General features: G+C 23.3%; 4 protein-coding genes across 4 annotated transcripts; 2 read left to right on the top strand and 2 right to left on the bottom strand.

Annotated features, from left to right (window-relative positions):
- Positions 1-1554: 1554 nt before the first annotated feature.
- SRAE_1000243400 (Immunoglobulin subtype 2 domain and Immunoglobulin subtype domain and Immunoglobulin-like domain and Immunoglobulin I-set domain and Immunoglobulin-like fold domain-containing protein) lies at positions 1555-2710 on the top strand (the record flags this gene model as incomplete). Its single annotated transcript, XM_024649510.1, has 3 exons — positions 1555-1570; positions 1629-1797; positions 1906-2710. 3 exons carry the CDS (start codon positions 1555-1557, stop codon positions 2708-2710), a joined length of 990 nt encoding a protein of 329 aa, XP_024503380.1.
- A 60-nt stretch (positions 2711-2770) lies between these two features.
- Positions 2771-4260, bottom strand: SRAE_1000243300 (Elongation of very long chain fatty acids protein; the record flags this gene model as incomplete). The annotated part of the gene is made up of 3 exons (XM_024649509.1): positions 2771-2788; positions 3565-3881; positions 3930-4260. 3 exons carry the CDS (start codon positions 4258-4260, stop codon positions 2771-2773), a joined length of 666 nt encoding a protein of 221 aa, XP_024503379.1.
- Positions 4261-4704: 444 nt separating this feature from the next.
- On the bottom strand, positions 4705-6502 carry SRAE_1000243200 (Major facilitator superfamily and Major facilitator superfamily domain, general substrate transporter-containing protein; the record flags this gene model as incomplete). The annotated part of the gene is made up of 3 exons (XM_024649508.1): positions 4705-5087; positions 5126-5391; positions 5550-6502. 3 exons carry the CDS (start codon positions 6500-6502, stop codon positions 4705-4707), a joined length of 1602 nt encoding a protein of 533 aa, XP_024503378.1.
- A 9030-nt stretch (positions 6503-15532) lies between these two features.
- Positions 15533-19813, top strand: SRAE_1000243100 (Immunoglobulin subtype 2 domain and Immunoglobulin subtype domain and Immunoglobulin-like domain and Immunoglobulin I-set domain and Immunoglobulin-like fold domain-containing protein; the record flags this gene model as incomplete). Its single annotated transcript, XM_024649506.1, has 1 exon — positions 15533-19813. The coding sequence occupies one exon, from the start codon at positions 15533-15535 to the stop codon at positions 19811-19813; it is 4281 nt and encodes a 1426-aa protein (XP_024503377.1).
- Positions 19814-19815: the final 2 nt, after the last annotated feature.

Here is a 19815-nt window from a genome sequence, read left to right as displayed (position 1 = left end):
AGCTTGATTTAATAATTTTCATATAAAAAGTTTGTATATATTTACTATTTCTAACACATTTATATATTTTATTTTTTTTTAACTTGTCTGAATCTTGAACTAATAATATATTATCTTTATATTTAATTTAAAAATATCTAAATACAAATTAAATATTTTTATTTCTTGATATTTATATAAATTTTTAAGTAGATGCTACTATCGTGACTAAGAAAAAGGAAGAGAAAAATGTGCTAATCTTAAATACACCTTAAAATGTTTTTTTTTTTACTACCAATCAATTTTATTATTTTTTAAATATTAATGAATTTATTGTCTTTAACATTACTATTATACAAATGTTTCGATAGATAGTGTATTAGAAACTATGATATTATTTCTTTTTTTTTTTAAATTCTAATGTGAAAATATAAAAAAATTTAAAAAAAAATATTATTATTTTTAAAATTTTACATTTTATCCTATTATAAGATTAATGAAATTCGCCTTCACTTTTAAGCTGAATAGATAATTGTTTAAAAATGTTTTTGGTATTTTATTGCACTATTTTTTTTTTTTTGTTGTAAATATGCAAACATTCATTATTTGCTATCTGTAAATGTTAAAAAAATACTTGTGTGTATTTATTAATAATGAAAAAAATAAAATGCTGGAGCTATAAGAGTGTTTTGTAAACCTGTAAATGTTTATTTTTTTTTTCTCTAAATTTTTTTTTTTACATTTTAAACAGGGACAAAATATAATTTAATATTTCATCATTTGGAATCTATTTCTCAGTATCATAATTCAATCAACCAAATTTTGATGATTTACAAAGAGATTGTACGAACTTTTTGTTTAGAAAACATCTTTTTCTTTATTTTATTATTTATTTATTTGTATTATCAAATTTTTGTACTTTATATTTTATTTTGTTACTCAGTGGAATGTCATTGTTTTGTTTTTGTTAATGGTATTTGTAGTTTAGGCATTATACCTTCTTCTTCTTCTTCTACTCTTTCCGTCAAAGGTTACATTTTTCAAATCCGATAAACAGGGGATAAAATATACATATTTTTTTAACAGTTATTTTTTTTTTTTTTTAAAATGCACGATATATATAATGGTAAAAACAATTTTAAATAGAAATATATATATATATATATTTAAATATATGCTAAGAATGAGTAAATATTTTAGCTCACTATATTTTTTTTTTATTTCATGCGTTGATATTTATCAATATTATTCTAGTAAGAATTAATTTATATGATAACATAATTATATGTATGTTTTTTTTAGATCATTAAATAAAAGTGATTGTTGGAGACGCTTCTTTGTAATCAAAGAACATCATATTCTGGCATAGTTTTATATTCATATTGCGTTGTTGAAAGATACATTGTGATACACAGACATTTTTCTTCATCTCGATTAACAACTGGTTGTTGAGAGACACAATCAAAAGATTTGATAAATCAGTCATTGTAGCAGACATTGTTGCTTGTTGGATGATATTTTTATTAAGCCAAAAGTTAATAGTAGTTAGATATAATATCAAAAGCAAGAAAAAAAATGTACAAAGGTGGTGGTAAGTTTTTTTCTTCTTTAACAATCAAGCATAATTTAATTATTCTTCTTTATTTTAGCTAAATTAGTTTTTATCGTCTTGATAATTATAACATTATTAGAAGTTATTTTACCGCAAGAAACTCAACCAACATATTATGCTCAAGGTAATGTACAAGTAGTTTTTGATATTGCTTATGGTAAAGGTTCAATTACTAGTCCTCTTGCAAAAAAGATACCCGATTTATGGTATGTTAAACATTTTTTATCATAAGATATATAACTTTTATTTTTTTATAAAGATAAATATTATTTAGTAAAATGTGATTGAAATTTAATAATTTTTTTTTCTTATAGGTGTCAGGGAGTTAGATCTGATGACAGAAAACATCCTCTACCAATAAAATCTGTTAGAATCATGCATATCCATGATGGAAATACTAGTGTTGTGAAACATCAACATGCCGAAATACGAAACAATGTTGTGTATGTTAAATTTGAACCAGAAGCAACAATAAAAGATATTGGAAAATATAAATGTGAAATATTTTTAGAAAATGATATAGAAGTTCATGGAAATATGTTTATTAGAAGTAGACCAATTTTTTTGATTGATGAAAATAAGATGAATTTAATTGATACTTTTTCTGAAAAAAATGACTCTTTTGACTTTACTGCAGAACCAACAAAAGGTTACATTGAAGGAAATGTGACATTAGAATGTCCTGTAGTTGGTGATCCTATTCCTCATATTGTATGGTACCGAAACGATGAACCTGTTAATTTGAATAGCGAAAAATATAGATTTAATAAAATTTCAAAAAGTTTAACTATTGTTGATTTAAAAGAAGAAGATGCTGGAAATTATAGATGTGAAGCAACTAACTCATTTGTCAATTCCCAAACTTATAGTGAAAAAACTCTTCCAACAAAATTTACCTCCAAATTAAGACATCAACTTCAGGTATCAAAAGCATGGGGATGGCTTCTTCCACTTATTATAATTATTGTCATTCTTCTCTTGTTACTTTGTATCATTTTTGGTTGTGCTGCTCTAAACAAATGGAGAAATTCTGGCGAATACTTCCCAGAAAGTCGAGGAAATTTAGTTCCACAGACTCCTGAAGAAACGCCTTTAACAAAACATCATCAAGAAGTTTAGAAAACAAACATCTTGATCTCGCTTCAAAATATAAATTTTATTCACATAGTTTAATATAATTCACCATGCATAAAATGCCTTAATGGTTAAGTGCTATTTTTTTTTTTATTACTGTTTTAAGTTTTAAACAAAAAAATGTCGTTTATTAAATTTTTTTTTTTACTTTAATAATTATAATTTTGCTTTTTAAGGTGTCTATTAAAAATAAGTAAACTTTTTTTAATTGTTGTTTTTAACTATCAGTATTTGTATCATAATTAATTTTAATGGATAGGTAATTACTATACATTGTATATTAATTAATATGATATGATATTTACTTCTAAAATGTAATTGTTAATAACATTCTTTAGTGATAAAAATATTTTAAAAGATGTATTTATAAAAGATTATATTATTGATAGATAAAATTTTATATAATTAAAAATGAAATTATATAATAACATTTTTCAAAAAATTGGGTCTGTTATATTATTTATCAACAATTTAATATTACTTTTTATACTTTTTAATGAATAAAAAGTAAAAATTGCATTATGTTTAAAATAGTACTAATGAATAATGATATCACAATATTTCTTTAGAAATATTTTCTATACATTTTTATCAAATAAATTTTTATTAATAATATATCAATAAAATTTTTACAGTTAAAAAAAAGTATTAAATAATGAATAATAAAATATATTTTATTGGATAAAAATTTAATTTATTTTAATTTTCTTTGCATAGTATGATGTAACAAAAAATTTAATAAATAAGAAGGCAAAAGACAAATATATCATGAAGCAAAAATATAAATTAAAATAAGTTTGTTTACACTTGTGGTTTGTGAATGTTTTGATATAATATACATTTAATGATATGATCATTCCAACAAACATTTGAAGTATTTGGATAGATGTTATGTAACAAGCATATTTTTTTAATAATTTTATATTAAATGACATTGTTGTGAAGTATGTATACATTAATGAGTGTGCCAAAAAATTCATCCATATAAACCACCTTCCAGCACCAATTTGTTCTGCCCCTGATTGCCATGTATAGATGAGGACAATGGCATGATGATAACAATGTAATAATGTTAATTTTTTTTTTTTTAATACTAATATTATAGTATCACCTAATTCAATAAATTTTGAGAAGGCAAAAAAGAAATACCAGTAGGCTGAGATTGACTTAACTTTAAATGTATTACAAATTGATATATATATACCTTCATCTTTAATGACAAAAAACATTTCTTCAGATATTCTAATTAAACCAATAAATGAAAATATTGCCAATATTCCATTCCAAAAAGGTTGTATCCATGTTAATTTATATGGTTTTCTATCTTTCATAAATGATTTTAATATAAAAATACCAAATAAATATAAAATTGCCAGGGGTATTGTTAATATCCAATATTTAGAAACTAATTCAGATATATATTTTTCATCAAGAAAATCTTCAAAAGGCATACGATATGAATGGATAAATTTTGAATTAGGAATTTTATCATTTTCATAACTTTCCAAATTAATTATTTTATTAATGTAATTCATTTAATAAAGATAAATAAAATGATATTAAGTAAAAGTTATTAAAAAAAAAGTTATCAAAAAAAAAGTTATCAAAAAATAAAATAATTATATATTTAAAATTTTAATAAAATAAAAATATTATGATTAATTATTAAGAATGTATGATATAATTTTGAGACATATTTAAAAATTTGAATATAATAAAACACGTTGCCTAAACAAATAATTAAAAATTTTTTTGAATAATTTTAAAAGAAAAATAATATAATGACTATATATTAAGAGATCAATATAAATATTATTAGTAATAAATTTATATTGTATATTTATTTTGAATCAAATAAGTAGTGAGAGTTTTTTTTTTTTAATAAAAAAATTAAATTTCATAATATTTTTAGATGAATAATAAATATATAATCAAAAAAAAAAGTAATAAATTTAATGTAAATGACTACAAATAATTTATTATTTTTTTGTTGTTATTATTGAAACTATTGGAGATAGTCGATTATAAAGTAGTAATATAATCAAAAGAGTAAAAATATTAATAAATAATTGGATTATCCAAATAGTTTTTGGTCCAGACATTTCATATAAATTATTATAAAATATTGGACAAAAGATGGATAAAAGATCTCCAAGAGACATAAAAAGTCCCTGCATAGTTCCTTGTTTTACAGTTTTTAAAAGTTTAGAATATAATACTTCAAGATTTATTAATATTAAAGGTGAGGCAATTCCAATAACTATAATAATTGCTGGGAAAATAACCCATCCATTGATTGAGAGAGTCGTCGAACACCATGAATACCTACATATATCAGTAGCATTAAAATTGATTCGTGAATCTTAAAAAATTATATAATTTATTTAAAATTATCCTTACCAATTTCCATATTTTTATCTAAATTATCACGAATTGTATATGAATAAAAATTCCATGGATATGTTACCAAATAAAATAATATATATAAACTTAATCCAATAATAATTACAACTTTTTCTTTTAATTTTTCATTAATTTTAAAGAATATATAACTTAAATAACATATTAATGATAGTATTGCAATTGAAATTTGTATAAAAGTTGTATATTTAACTAGCTGTTTAGCATTAAATGCAAAGACAGTTTGAATATATGGAATCATAGTCCTATAAAAGATAATATAAATAAAATTTATATTATAAAGAAATTTTTCTTTTATAATTAAATTATTACAAAACTTTTTTTTTAATAATATTATATTTATAAAAAAAAAAATAATTTATAATCATATTTATATTTGTGAAATAAATTTACATAAACTTACGTTCGCAATAATATTGCTGTTGTGGTAACTGCAAGTTTTATTATAAAGCATGTCATTATAGCTAAATAATCAAGTCTTATTTGTTTTTTAGCAATTTCTTTTTTTTTTCTTAATGTATCATATAATGAATGTCCATTACCAATAGATATATCATCTAAATCTTCCATCTGAATTTCATTAATTTTTTTATTTATAATTATTGCTTCACTATTTTTCATTGTATCTTTTGAACTAAAAAATAAAGTTAATATTAGAATAGCAATAATTGAAAAAAATAATATTAAATATCCTGGTACTGTAAAAATATTTAGATGAAGATTTCCAATTACTGAAACACCTGGATATTTAAATACAAAAGCAATAATATATTGAATAAGTGGTCCAATTATTAATGCTACTACTGTGGCTATTGATACAATAGCAAAAGCTTTTGGTTTATCTTTATCATTTGCTGCCATAGCTATGTGAACACGATACATTCTTATACAACCAGTAGCTATTCCTATTGTAAATTCAAAAAGTAAAAAAACAAATCTACGATTATCTGATATAAATTCTAATGATAAATATATTCCACATGAAATAAATATTATAAAATAACCAAATATCATAGGTGCTTTTACTTGTTGAATATGATTTGATATAAATCCTGATGTTGTAGAACTAATAACTTGACCTAAGGCATTTGCCGATGTTAAATATCCATAAAAAGCTTCATCAACTTTAGAATCCGATATCTGTAAATATGCCCATTCTATAGGTGTTATAGTTGATTCAGGTACAATAGATGTAAAAGCAATAAAAGCAATAATAATAATATTTTTCCAATTTGTTTTACCAAATGTAGTTATAGTATCTAAACCATTTGATAAATTTTGTGATCTATTATAAACGGATATATTATCATCATCATCATCAAATTTCAAATGGTCAGGTCTCCTGCTTCCTGACATTTTAATGGAGCATAAATAGATAGAAGGTATAATTGAAAAATAATTTTTTTTTTTTTTTTAAATAACAAAAAAAAAAAAACAAAAATTGAAATATATATATATTATGAAAATTATGTATAAAACTTTAATTTAAATATAATTTATGACAAATAGTTAATATTAAGCTAATCATGGAATTATGTAAAATAGATTGATAATTTTTCGGTCATCATATAAATTTTAGCTGCTGTTTAAATAATATACTTTTTAGTATAATTTGTATAATCTTATACCTTCTATCATAACGATAGTTTATATTGAATGAATTGTTCAAATTTGTATTATATATATGATACGTTAGGTTTCATTTAATATTTAAAGTTACTTAAAGTATATTAATATAGGTATTGATATTTATTAAATATACAATTATACAAACTTAATTTTAAAATTTTTAATCCAAAATATGACTCATAGAAAAAAAAAATTATTTTTTTTTCATATCTTATCAAAATATTTCTTATAAGAAATATCATAACAATTAAAATAAAAATATAAATCAAATTTTAAAAGCCAATCATTTAAACACATATTTTTATATAAAAATCAAAAACATATAAATTTATAATAATTACATATATTTTTATCTTCATTCTAGGTTGTGAATTAAAATAAAAAGAATTATTTTTAAAAACAATATAAAAAGTAATTTTTCTTTGACAAATACTAATGCATTTTATAAAAAAAAATATATATATATATATATATTCTTTTTATTATTTTAACAATTTATTTCATTAGAATATATTTTATCAATTGATACTTTAAACAATTTACTTTTCATAATTTTAAAATTTTATTTTAATTATAACTATATTTTTTTTTAATTTTAGATAAGAAGAAAATTGTAGAATATGAAAGTTTATATCTTATTGTTGTTTATTTTATTTTTAACATTAGTTCATTTTAATTCAGGAGTATCATTTTGTAAACGAGACAGGGATTGCCTTGATTCAAATTGTGATGGAAAAATGCTTTGTGATGTGGTAAATGGATGTTACTGTGATCCAATGTTACATTATTAATAATATCTAACAAACTAATAAATATATTTATATATTAATAAATATATTTTTTTAATGTTTAAATATGTAACATTTAAGTTTTAAAATAAAAAAATTATAATAAACTTTATAGTAAAAAAATTTTATTTACATAAAATAATTGATAGTTTATAATCTATATTTTTTTTTATTTATAATTTTATATATTTATTAAAATAACAGTATTCTTTTTAATATAAAATAAATAATAGTTTATATTGTATAATTTAAGGTATACTATATAAATTATAAAAGAAATTTCTATTATTTTACAAGTATGATTGGTTATAAAAATTTTAATATGAAACTCAATATGATATACTTTGATGAATCATCTAAAACACATTTAATTAATATATTATTCCTTCATTCTATTTTAATTATAATATATAACATATTGAATTATGGAATTTTATATATCATATGGTTTAAAATTTAAAAGTTAACATTCAAAATTAATTTACAAACTAATTAACTTTTATCTACTTAAATAAAAAAAAATATTTAAAAAAAAAAAAAATTAAAACAACTAACAATAAATATACATTAAAAATTTTGCCAACTACAAATTTATATTATTTATAGGATATTCATATGATAATTGAGAACTTCTCAAATTTCTCAACATATATAAGCTGTTTAAAAATCAAAAGAATAGTTTTAAAATATTTTGATGATAATGATTCAGAATATTATTATAAGTTTAATATAATAATTTTATGATACTTTTAATTTTTAAATGCCAATAATATAATTTTTATAAAAGTAACTTATGTCATTTATCTTTCAATTAATTTCTACAACTTTATAATTTATTTAAAATATTTTTAGTATCTTGTTTATTTTTGATTGTATTCTTGAACTTAATTGCAATCTTTTTAATGGAAAACGTCTTTTTCTGATTAATGAGGTAATCATAGGTAAAAGAGATTTTATTACTAATATTGATATTAGTATTTTATATGTAGATATATTTTAAATAATTGCCTAGATAATATATCAGTAACTGCCAAGTATCATTTAATTGAAGTGTTAGATTATGTTTTAAATGTAGCATCAATTACGTTATGTTAGATGTTTATTTTATTTGAAAAATTATTTAATATACAGTTTATATAAATTTTATTTTAAGATGTTAATATACTAAAAATATTTTAACAATGGCAATTTTTAATAATTATCTAATAAATTAATATAAATAAATCAAAGATCGATATTTTTTTTTTAGTAGATTCAAAAAATTTTACATTATAATAGAAGGACCACTAAATTGTAAAAATACTTTAATAGATCATGTGGTTTCATTATTTTATTTTTTTTTTATCATTATTATTTTACTTTATGTTAGATTTTATAAATTACTAAATTTATGTCTAATTTGACATTAATTAATTAAAGAACATCTTTTAGTATCTCTGTCAATCATTTTAACTAATCCCATTCATTATCTTTAACTAATTTTTTTTATATATAGTGCAAAAATTAAATAATTTTAATATATTTTTTAACAAAAAAAAAACAATTCTGTCCAAAGAAATATATAAAATGATTTTTATCATTCACTAATCTATCTTTTAATAATAAAAGATTTCTAGAAAATATATTTATTACACTTTTCCTATTTATTAGAAAAAAGTTTTGTTATAATTTTAATGTTTTATTTTTAATAGTTAAAATTATCAACAAAACAGAACAATTTAGAGTTTATGACGTATTGGGTCCAAGTATTTTGATCTTATGGATATACATAAATCATATTCATTAGACATTGTTACATATATTATAATGCCAAACATCTTTACTATTTTTAAATGGCAATACTGTTGATCATCGTTTATTAATCATATATATGTTTCACGTTTATTTTAAAACTTTGTACAGTGTAACTGACAAAAAAAATTATTGAAAATGTTTTGCCATTCATATTATATATTTATTTGAAAATGTTAATAAAATTATAAATATTCAGATAACAGTTAAAATTTTTTTTTTTAAATATTTTTCCATTTTAACATCTTTTAATAATATGATTTAATAAAAATTTTTATAAATATCCTTAAATGTTGTAAAAATTTAAAGTTTATGATAATAAATTATTTCATGTCTAGTATATCTTTGTATCATTTAAAGTATCGCCCTAATAATTTTACTTGTAAAAAATTTTTATTTTTATAACTAAATAATTGAAATTTTGATGATTCTTATTATATAACCTTTCAACATTTATAATAATAATAATTCCTAATGATAAAATTATCTATTTCAAAAACACATATATATTTTTACAAGAATTTTTCTCAATTAGTTTAACAAACTGCAACCATTATTACATCGTTACTTTTCTTCAATATATGTAAGATTAAAAAAAAACCATTTTAAATGATTTATATTTTATCTATAAAACAATTGTAAGCAATAATTATTATTTTTGTTATACATTTGTAAGTCTTCATTTAGTTTCAATTAAAGAAAATAAAAAATTATAATTAATTTTTATTTTACCATTTTTTTTTATAATGATAAAATAATTTTAATGTTAATTTTTTTTTTAAATAAAACTTTACACATTTCAAAAAAATTTTTTTTTAAATAAATACTTAAAATTAACATATATAAATCTTTACTTAGAATAATTAATTTTATATGTATAAGAAGGCAAGGCCAATAAACTAAACATTTTAAAGTTTGGTAATGATTAATAACTATTACAGTTTAATTTAAAAAAAAAAAACTTACAATGTAATGATGGTTAATAATTTTTCTTTTTTTTTTTGGTGAAATTTTTAATAAAATATATAATTCTTTTTTACTTACATAAAAATTAAAATACTAGTGACTTTTATTTTTTTTTTAACATTATAGTTAATATATTCTTTTTATAATTGACATCGTTCAATTTGTCCAAGCGACAGATTTATATCGCTTACTTAATCTTTCGTTAATTTTCTCAAAAACATTGTTAACTAATTTATAAATTATATTATTAATTGCTATCTGAAAAAAAAAACTGATTTAGCCAATTAAAATTAATCTATCCTATCTTACATACATATTTATAGTATAGACAATCGTTTTTTTTCAGTTTTAAGATTAAATAATAATATTAATTAGAATTACAGATTTCATTTTTCAAAGTAATCTCTAGTATATCCTATATTATTCTCAATGCGGCTTAATATTTGCCATTTTTTGGTAAAATTGTCATCACTCAATGATCATATTTCAATATGGCTCATTTTGTTATTTACCATTTTTACCACAATTCACCCTGAAACATATTACCATCCTCAAACAACACAACCTCCAGAATTAAATGTTGGAATGTCTTCATTGGCATTTGTCTTTGATAGGACAGGATCTATGTATGATGATTTAGTACAAGTTAGAACAGGAGCTAAAAAAATTTTTGAAACTGTTTTAAAACAAAGAAAAAAACTTATTTATAATTATGTTTTGGTGGCATTTAGTGATCCTATTGTTGATCCACCATTTGTATCCTCAGATCCTGTGGCATTTACTCACCAACTCGCAAGAGTAAATGTTAATGGTGGTGGTGATTGCCCAGAAATGACATTATCAGGAATTAAAGCAGCATTAGAAGTTTCATTACCATCTAGTTATATATATGTATTTACTGATGCAATGTCAAAAGATTATTATCTTGAAAGTTCTGTAATAGATTTAATACAAAGAAAACAGTCTTCTGTTGTATTTGTAATGACAGGTGACTGTGGTAATCGTGCTCATCCTGGATATCAAGTTTTTGAAAAAATTGCTGCAGCCTCCTTTGGACAGGTATTTCATTTAGGAAAGTCTGATGTTAAGACTGTCCTAGAGTATGTTAGGCATTCTGTTGCACAAAAAAAGATACACCTTTTATATGAGGGAAGAAAACAAGGAGGTACAATATCACAAGAAATTTTTGTAGATAAAAAAATGACAGAATTAACATTTTCATTATCAGGTGATAAAGAAGATAAATATTTTCTTGTAATGACATTATATGATCCTAATGGTGTTATTGTTGAAAAAAGTCAATATGCCAATCAAAGTGGAACTGTAGATTTAGAGACTGTTAAAATTAATAGAATTTCTGATCCAATGCCTGGAAAATGGAGAGTCGTTACTGAAAGTCGTCTTAAACATACATTGACTGTTAAAGGCCATGGTGAAATTGATTTTAGTTATAGATTCTCTCCTCGACCAATTGATATGATTGAACTTGTAAGTTAAAAAAAAAATTTATCCTTAATATATTAAAAAAAAAAAAACTTTTTTTTACAGGGTTCTGCACGTCCAATAATTGGACATCCAACACAAATATTTATCAATATGACAGGCCTTAAACCTCCTGGTACATTAAATGATATAAAAATATTAAATGAATTTGGAGAAGAACTTAAAACATTTAAACCAATTCAGGTAAAAGGAAATCCTTATTTATATCATACAGCTCCATTTGTACCACCAGCTGGTTTTTGGTTCATGAAAATAGAAGGTATTGATGATCTTGGATTTAAATTTCAAAGAGTTTCACCTACCTCAACTAGTTCTGTTGAAGCTGGTGGTCCTAGAGTTCATATGGCTGAAAGGATAAATGCATTAAATGGTGGATCAGCAATATTAAGATGTCTTGTAGAATCAGAAATTGATTATGAAGTTGTATTTAAAAAAGATGGAACTGTAATTGGAGGTCCATTATATTATAAAGAAAGTGATACAGTGGAATGGGAAATTTTAGATGTATCACCTAAAGATAGAGGTTATTATTCTTGTGAAGTTTCTAATAGTAATGGTAAACAAAATGCAATAACATTATTAGATACAAAAGAACCTGTACCTAAAATTATTAATATTAAAAATTCAACAGCTATAATTCATCATACTGGATTAATTCCATGTACAACTACAACAACCTATGAAAAACCAATAATTCAATGGTTTAGAAAAGGTAATATGATACAAAATAATTATAAATATTATATATTTCCAAATGGAACACTTCGAATTGTTGATATTAATATGAAAGATGCTGGTGATGATTATACATGTCGTGTAAAGACATCAGGTGGTGAAAGTATTGCTACTGTTAGTCTTTCAGTTTATGAAAAACCAAAAGCATCAATTAGTCCATTACAAAAATATGTAACACTTGGAAAATCATTTAGATTACATTGTGAGGGACGTGGATCACCAGAACCACAAATAAAATGGTATTTTAAGGGAAATGAAATTATTGGTTCATCATTTAAATATAATATTATTAATAAACATAATCTTGAAGTTTATGATGTTACAGAAAATGATATTGGTGTATATGAATGTAGAGCTATATCACCAGCTGGTTATAGTGCTGATGCAAGTAAAATTGAATTAGCCATACCTCCAAAAGTAAGAATGAAACAACCACAATTATTAATTGCCCGCCGTGATGCAATGAGTCTAGAATGTGAATTATTAGAAGGTACCCCACAACCTAAATTTTATTGGTATAAAAATGATAAAAAATTATCACAAACAAGATATTTAAAATTATTAAGTAATAAAATTATGATTCATAGTGCTGCTGAGAGTGATTCTGGAAATTATACATGTAAAGCAATTAATGATGCTGGTGAAGATGAAGGAAATTCATCTGTATTAATTGGTAGTCCTGCTACAATTATGAGATCATCAGAAAAAATTATGGCACATATTGAAAAACCTGTTTTACTTCCGTGTCGTGCTATTGGTCATCCAAAACCAACTGTTAAATGGTTAAAGAAAGGTATTAATATAGATAGTTTACCGGAAGAAGAAAAGTCAAGATTTAATGTAATGTTAGATAATTCATTACAAATAAATTCAGTTGACATAACTGATGAAACTTTATTTACATGTGTAGCAACAAATAATTTTGGTAGTAGTGATATTAAAGTTGAATTAATTGTAACTGGTCTTGAGGCACCAGTATTAGCACAAATTCCTCCAAGAGAAAACTTATTCCAAGGAAAAGATGTCAGGTTACAATGTATTGTATTAAGAGGAATTCCAAGACCAAAATTAACATGGCTTAAAGATGGTATAGAGGTAGAAGAGAGTGATAGTGTTGTCATTGAAGGTAATGGAGCTCACCTTACAATTAAAGGTGGTTTTCAAGATGATGAAGGTTTCTATGAATGTACTGCATCAAATCCAAGTGGAAGTGCTCAAATTGGTGTTGAGGTTGTTGCTATAGGTTAGTTTATATATCATGATATTTTTTTTTATCTAAAAATCACATCATACAAATCTCAGCCATATAATTTAAATATACTTTTTTTTTTGTTGTTACTAACTTGTTTTATAATTTATTTTTTGTTATGCATGATTTAGTGTAACCATTTAAAACTTTTTAGATTTACCAATGATTATTGGACAGGAGATTATTGAAGAAAAAGGTGCTAAAATAAATGATGTAATTGAGATACCATGTGAAGTAACAACACATCCTAAACCAAAAGTTCAATGGAAATTTAATAATAAACCAATTAATATTTATGGAGATCAATATTCAATGAAGGTTGTTTTTTTATATTTAAATTTTATCTTATTTTTTTTTTATATTATAGGATAATTTTGCTTTAGTTATTAAAAATGTTAATGAACATCAATCTGGTGAGTATACATGTGTTGTGACAAATGAAGCAGGTGAAGCTAAAAAAACTTCTAAATTATTAGTTAAGACATATCCTTCTATCATTCAAAGTGAAGATGCATATGCTTTACGTGAAGGTGACAAAATTGTTTTACCATGTGAAGTGACAGGTTTTCCTAAACCTCAAATTACATGGTATTTTAATAATAATGAAATAACAGATGAAAAAATTGATAGTAATGGTAATTTAACAATTGAAAATATTAAAGCTTCTCAACGAGGAATGTATAAATGTGTGGCATCAAATGAGGTTGGTGTAACTGAAAAAGAAATAGTTTTGAATGTTCATGTTGCTCCAACAATTGAATCTGCTCTAACAACAAGAAATCTTACTGTAATAGTAAATGATACAATTAGTTTACCATGTTCAGCAAATGCTAATCCTCCACCAAAAAGAAGTTGGAAATTTGAAGGTAATGGAATTTATGAGGGAACAATTAATGGAGGTGTAAGTATTTTTTATATTTAAATTTTTTATAAATTTTTTTTTAGACATTATCAATTCATAAAAATGGAAATTTATTAATTGACAAAGTACAATTAATGCATGCAGGTATCTATGAATGTCATGTATCAAATATTGTTGGTGAAGATAGTATACGTTATCATTTAGATGTTCAAGATCCTCCTAGAATTGTTTCCACAATACCAGATCAATTAGAAGTAGTCAAAGGAAATAATTTAGAGTTAAATTGTAGAGCTACCGGTATACCATTACCACAGACACATTGGCAGAAGGATGGTATACCAATTAATCAATTACCAGATATGTATAAAGAACATAATGGAAATCTTAAAATTGAAAATATTGATTTTACATCTGTTGGAAAATATATTTGTATAGCTAGTAATGTTGTTGGTAAAGTTTCTAAAACAGTTAATGTTGTTGTTCATTCAATTCCAACAATTAATAAAAATGGTAAAGATGATTATATTGGTATTGAAAATAAAGAAATTTCATTTAAATGTAATGCTGAAAGTATTCCACCACCTGAAATATCATGGTATTTTAATGGAAAAGAACTTGTATTAGAAGAAAGTGATAAATATATGTTTAATCTTGATAATAGTTTAGATATATTTGATATCTCACCTGAAGATAAAGGTACATATAGTTGTAAAGCAACAAATAATGTTGGAAGTGATGAAAAATCTTTTAATCTTGATGTAATTAGTATACCAATTATTGAATCAGCAGGAAATATTAAAGAAGAAAAAGAATTAACATTAGGAAATCATTTAACATTAGAATGTCCAGTGTATGCATCAATAATGCCACAAATTACATGGTATTTTATGGATAAAGAAATTGATTTTACTAATGTTAGAAATTCTTTTACTAGTGATGAGAATCGTAAACTTCACCTTAATCATATTGATATCAATAATGCTGGAGAGTATAAATGTGTTGTAAATAATGAGGCTGGTGAAGCAAGTAAATATTTTAATGTTAATGTTTTAATACCACCAAAAATTAGTGATCATGAAAAATTAAATATTGTTGTTATGGAGAAAAAAAAATTAAAAATAGAATGTCCTGTAACTGGATATCCAACACCATCAATATCCTGGCTTGTCAATGGTCAAATTATGAATGTTGGAGAAAATAATAGAGGAGTAGAGTTAAGTGAAGATGGTAAATATCTTATTATTAATTCTGCCGAAACATACAATGATGGAATATATGTATGTGCATCAAATAACAAAGCTGGTTCTATTGATATAGAAATAAAGCTTGAGGTTCTTTCTCTACCAAAAGTTGGAGCAGATGAAAAAATTGAAATTGAGAAAGGAAAAGGATATATGCTTAAGTGTCTTAATGAAAGTGATAATAGTGGAACGACAATTCATTGGGTTTATCCAAATAATAAAGATGCTCCTCCAAATGTTGAAGAGAAATTTGATGGTAAACGCCTATACATAAATGGTGCTGATAAAGATTTAAATAATAAAGTTACATGTTTTGCCAAAAATAAAGCTGGTGAATCAAGAAAAAATTTTGACATTATTGTTTTAGAAGCACCATCTATTATTAAAGATAATGATGAGATTGTTCAATTAATTACTAAACAATCATATATATTAGAATGTAATGTTTTAGGAAATCCACAACCAGTTATTACATGGCTTAAAGATGGAATTTTACTTAATGAAAAAGATCCATATCTTGAGATTGGTAGTAATGAACCTGGAAATCATCAATATTCATGTAAAGCAGAAAATAAAATTGGTGCTGATTACAAAGATTTTTCTGTTAAAATTATCGGAAAACCAAAAATGAAACCAATTCAAGAATTTGAAAAAAATATATTTATTAAAGAAGGTGATACAACAACATTAACATGTCCAATTTCAAATGATATCAATGATGACTATGAAATTGAATGGACACATAATGGAGCTACCATAACTATAAATGACATTGAATTTAAAATATTAAATAAAACTAAACTAGTTATAAATGATGCAAAGAAAATCCAACATGATATCAAGTGTGTTGTTACAAATATGGCTGGTTCTGCATCACAAGACTTTCAAGTTAAAGTTATGATACCCCCTAAAGTAATTGGTAATTTAATTGAAAATATTAAAATAATTAAAGGAGAAAGTATTGACTTGACATGTGATTTTGATGGTGATCCAATACCTAAAATTACATGGTTTAAAAATATTGAACAATTTAAAGATGAAAAAAAATTATTCAAAAGGCATAATATTTTATCAATAATTAATTCTACAAAAACTGATGAAGGAACATATCAATGTAAAGCTTCTAATGAGGCTGGTGAAACATTTAAAACAATTAATGTTGAAGTAATTTTACCACCAATGTTTATAGATTCTGTAGATGAAGAAAAATCTCCAGTTGATATTCCAATTGACAAGGCTTATGTTATTGAATGTCCAATAGAATCTTCATCAGCACTTGAGGTATTATGGTATAAAGATGATGAACCAATATTACCTGATTCACATGAATTTATTATAAGTAGTGATGAAAAAAGTATAATTATAAATAAAATTCAACAAGGTGGTAATTTTAATATTATGTGTGTTGCTAAAAATATTGCCGGAGAGGTTTCAAAAGAATTTGAAATTACAATAACAGAACCACCAAAAATTTTATCTAAAGGTGGACAAAAATCAGTTATTGAAAATCATACAATTGTATTACATTGTGAAGTTTCTGGAAATCCATTTCCTGAAATAACCTGGGTAATGAATGGTATTCCAGTTGAAGAAAAAAATGGAATACATATTTTGTCAAATGGACAACAACTTGAAATAACAAATGCTAATTATAATCATCTTGGTACATATACATGTAATGCTGAAAATAGAATTGATCTTTCATCTATTTCATTTGATGTTGATGTAATAATGAGACCAAAACTTTATAAAAATATTACTAGTACAGTTGAAGTTATACAAGGTGAAGGAGCTTATTTTGAATGTCCTATTGATACTAATGAAAAACTTTCAAAATATGTTATAAGATGGGAAAAAGATGATGTACCAATTGAAATTGAAAATGAGGGAAAATTTACTGTTTCAAGTCATGGTACAAAATTAAATCTTTATAATAGTGAAGGTTTTGATGAAGGATCATACTCATGTGTTGTAAGTAATGAAGCTGGATATAGTCGTGTCAATTATAATTTAGAAGTACTAATTCCACCTACAATTCATTTATTAGATTCTGAAAAAAATAGAACTGTTGTAGAGAATAGTAATATAACATTATCATGTCCAACTGATGGTAAACCAGATCCTGAAGTAAGATGGTATAAAGATGGTGAATTGATAACTGATCTTAATTGTACAGAAAGAATAAGTTCAGGAAAAATAGAGGGACAAAAACTTATTATTAATAATGTACATATTGTTAATAGTGGAAGATTTACATGTGAATCAAAAAATAAAGCTGGATCTGATGAAAAAGATATATTACTTACTGTTATTACACCACCAAAAATTATTAGAGATAAAATATCAAATGAAATTGATGCTGCAATAAATAAACGTGCTGATATTCAATGTCCTGTTACTGGAAAACCAACACCAAAAGTTTTTTGGTTAAAAGATGGCAAAAATTTTGAACTTTCAGATGGTGTACAATTAAGTGCAAATGAACAAAAAATTTTCTTTAGTCGTGTAAATGAAAATCATCCAGGAAAATATACATGTGTTGCTAGAAATTTAGCTGGTGAGGATAAACGTGATTTTATTCTTAGATTATTAGAGGCACCAAAAATTGAAGGACCAAATATTGTTACAAAAATATTTGTAAATGAAGATAGAAGTACAATTTTAGACTGTCCAGCTAAAGGTTCTCCTGAACCAAAAATTACATGGTTAAAAAATGGACATAATTTGGATAAAGAAAATAAAAATTATAATATTTTAAATAATGGTTATCAGTTACAGTTAAGTAATGTTAAAAGTGATGAGGAAGCAAGATACTCTTGTGTTGCAACTAATGATATTGGTTTAGTTGAATTGGAGATGTTTGTTTATGTAATATTACCACCAAAAATTTATAATGATAGTATTAAAAAAGTTGAAGTTATTGAAAATGACTCAAAAGAACTTATTTGTAATGTTACTGGAACTGAACCAATTGATATTCAATGGATGAAAAATGGAAAAACTATTGATGTTGGTAGTGGACTTAATGAAAATGGACAAAAAAATTATATTCAAATTACAAATAATGGAAAAAAATTACATTTATTAAGTGTTCATAAAAATGATGAAGATATTTATGAATGTTTAGCTTCTAATTCAGCTGGAAGTACCAAAGAAACATTTGATCTAAAAGTTATTGTTAAACCAATTTTAGATGATAAATTAAGTTCTAAGGCAATTCAAATTGTAAATCCAGGTGATGGAATAAAAATAGATTGTAGAATTAATGGAAGTCCATTAAATGAAATTATTTGGTCTAAAGAGGGAGAAATAATAACATTCCCTGCAGTGGATAAAAGAACAATTAATGATGGGCAAACATTAATTATTGACTCTGCTTCAGAAGAGTATGAAGGAAAATATTCATGTGAAATGTCTAATAAAGCTGGTATGATTAAAAAAGATTTTATAATTTCATTGACAATGCCACCATCATTTAATGTACCTTATGAAAATGTTTCTGTTTTGGCTGGTGAAATAAAAATATTAACATGTCATGCTAAAGGATCAGATCCAATAATATATGAATGGTCAATAAATAATGAACGTCTTCAAGATGGAGCATATTCTTCCTCTACCACAATTACAGGTAATAAAATAGAAATTCAAAATGCAATGGTATCAGATACTGGAAAGTTTACATGTACTGCTCGTAATGATGCTGGTGAAGCTAAAAAAATATTTAACTTTATTGTACTAGAACCACCAAGATTTATTGATAATAGAAATATTCATGAAAAAATAGTTCTTAATGATTTCCTTTCAATTGATTGTAGTGTTAGTGGTATACCAAAACCAATGATAATATGGAAAAAGGTAAGTTTTATAATAAAAAAAAATAGTTTAAAAATTTATTTTATATAAAA

The sequence above is a fragment of the Strongyloides ratti genome (assembly GCF_001040885.1).
Source record: "Strongyloides ratti genome assembly S_ratti_ED321, chromosome : 1".
Classification (NCBI taxonomy): Eukaryota; Metazoa; Nematoda; class Chromadorea; order Rhabditida; family Strongyloididae; genus Strongyloides; species Strongyloides ratti.
This window is presented reverse-complemented; position numbering and strand designations above follow the sequence as displayed.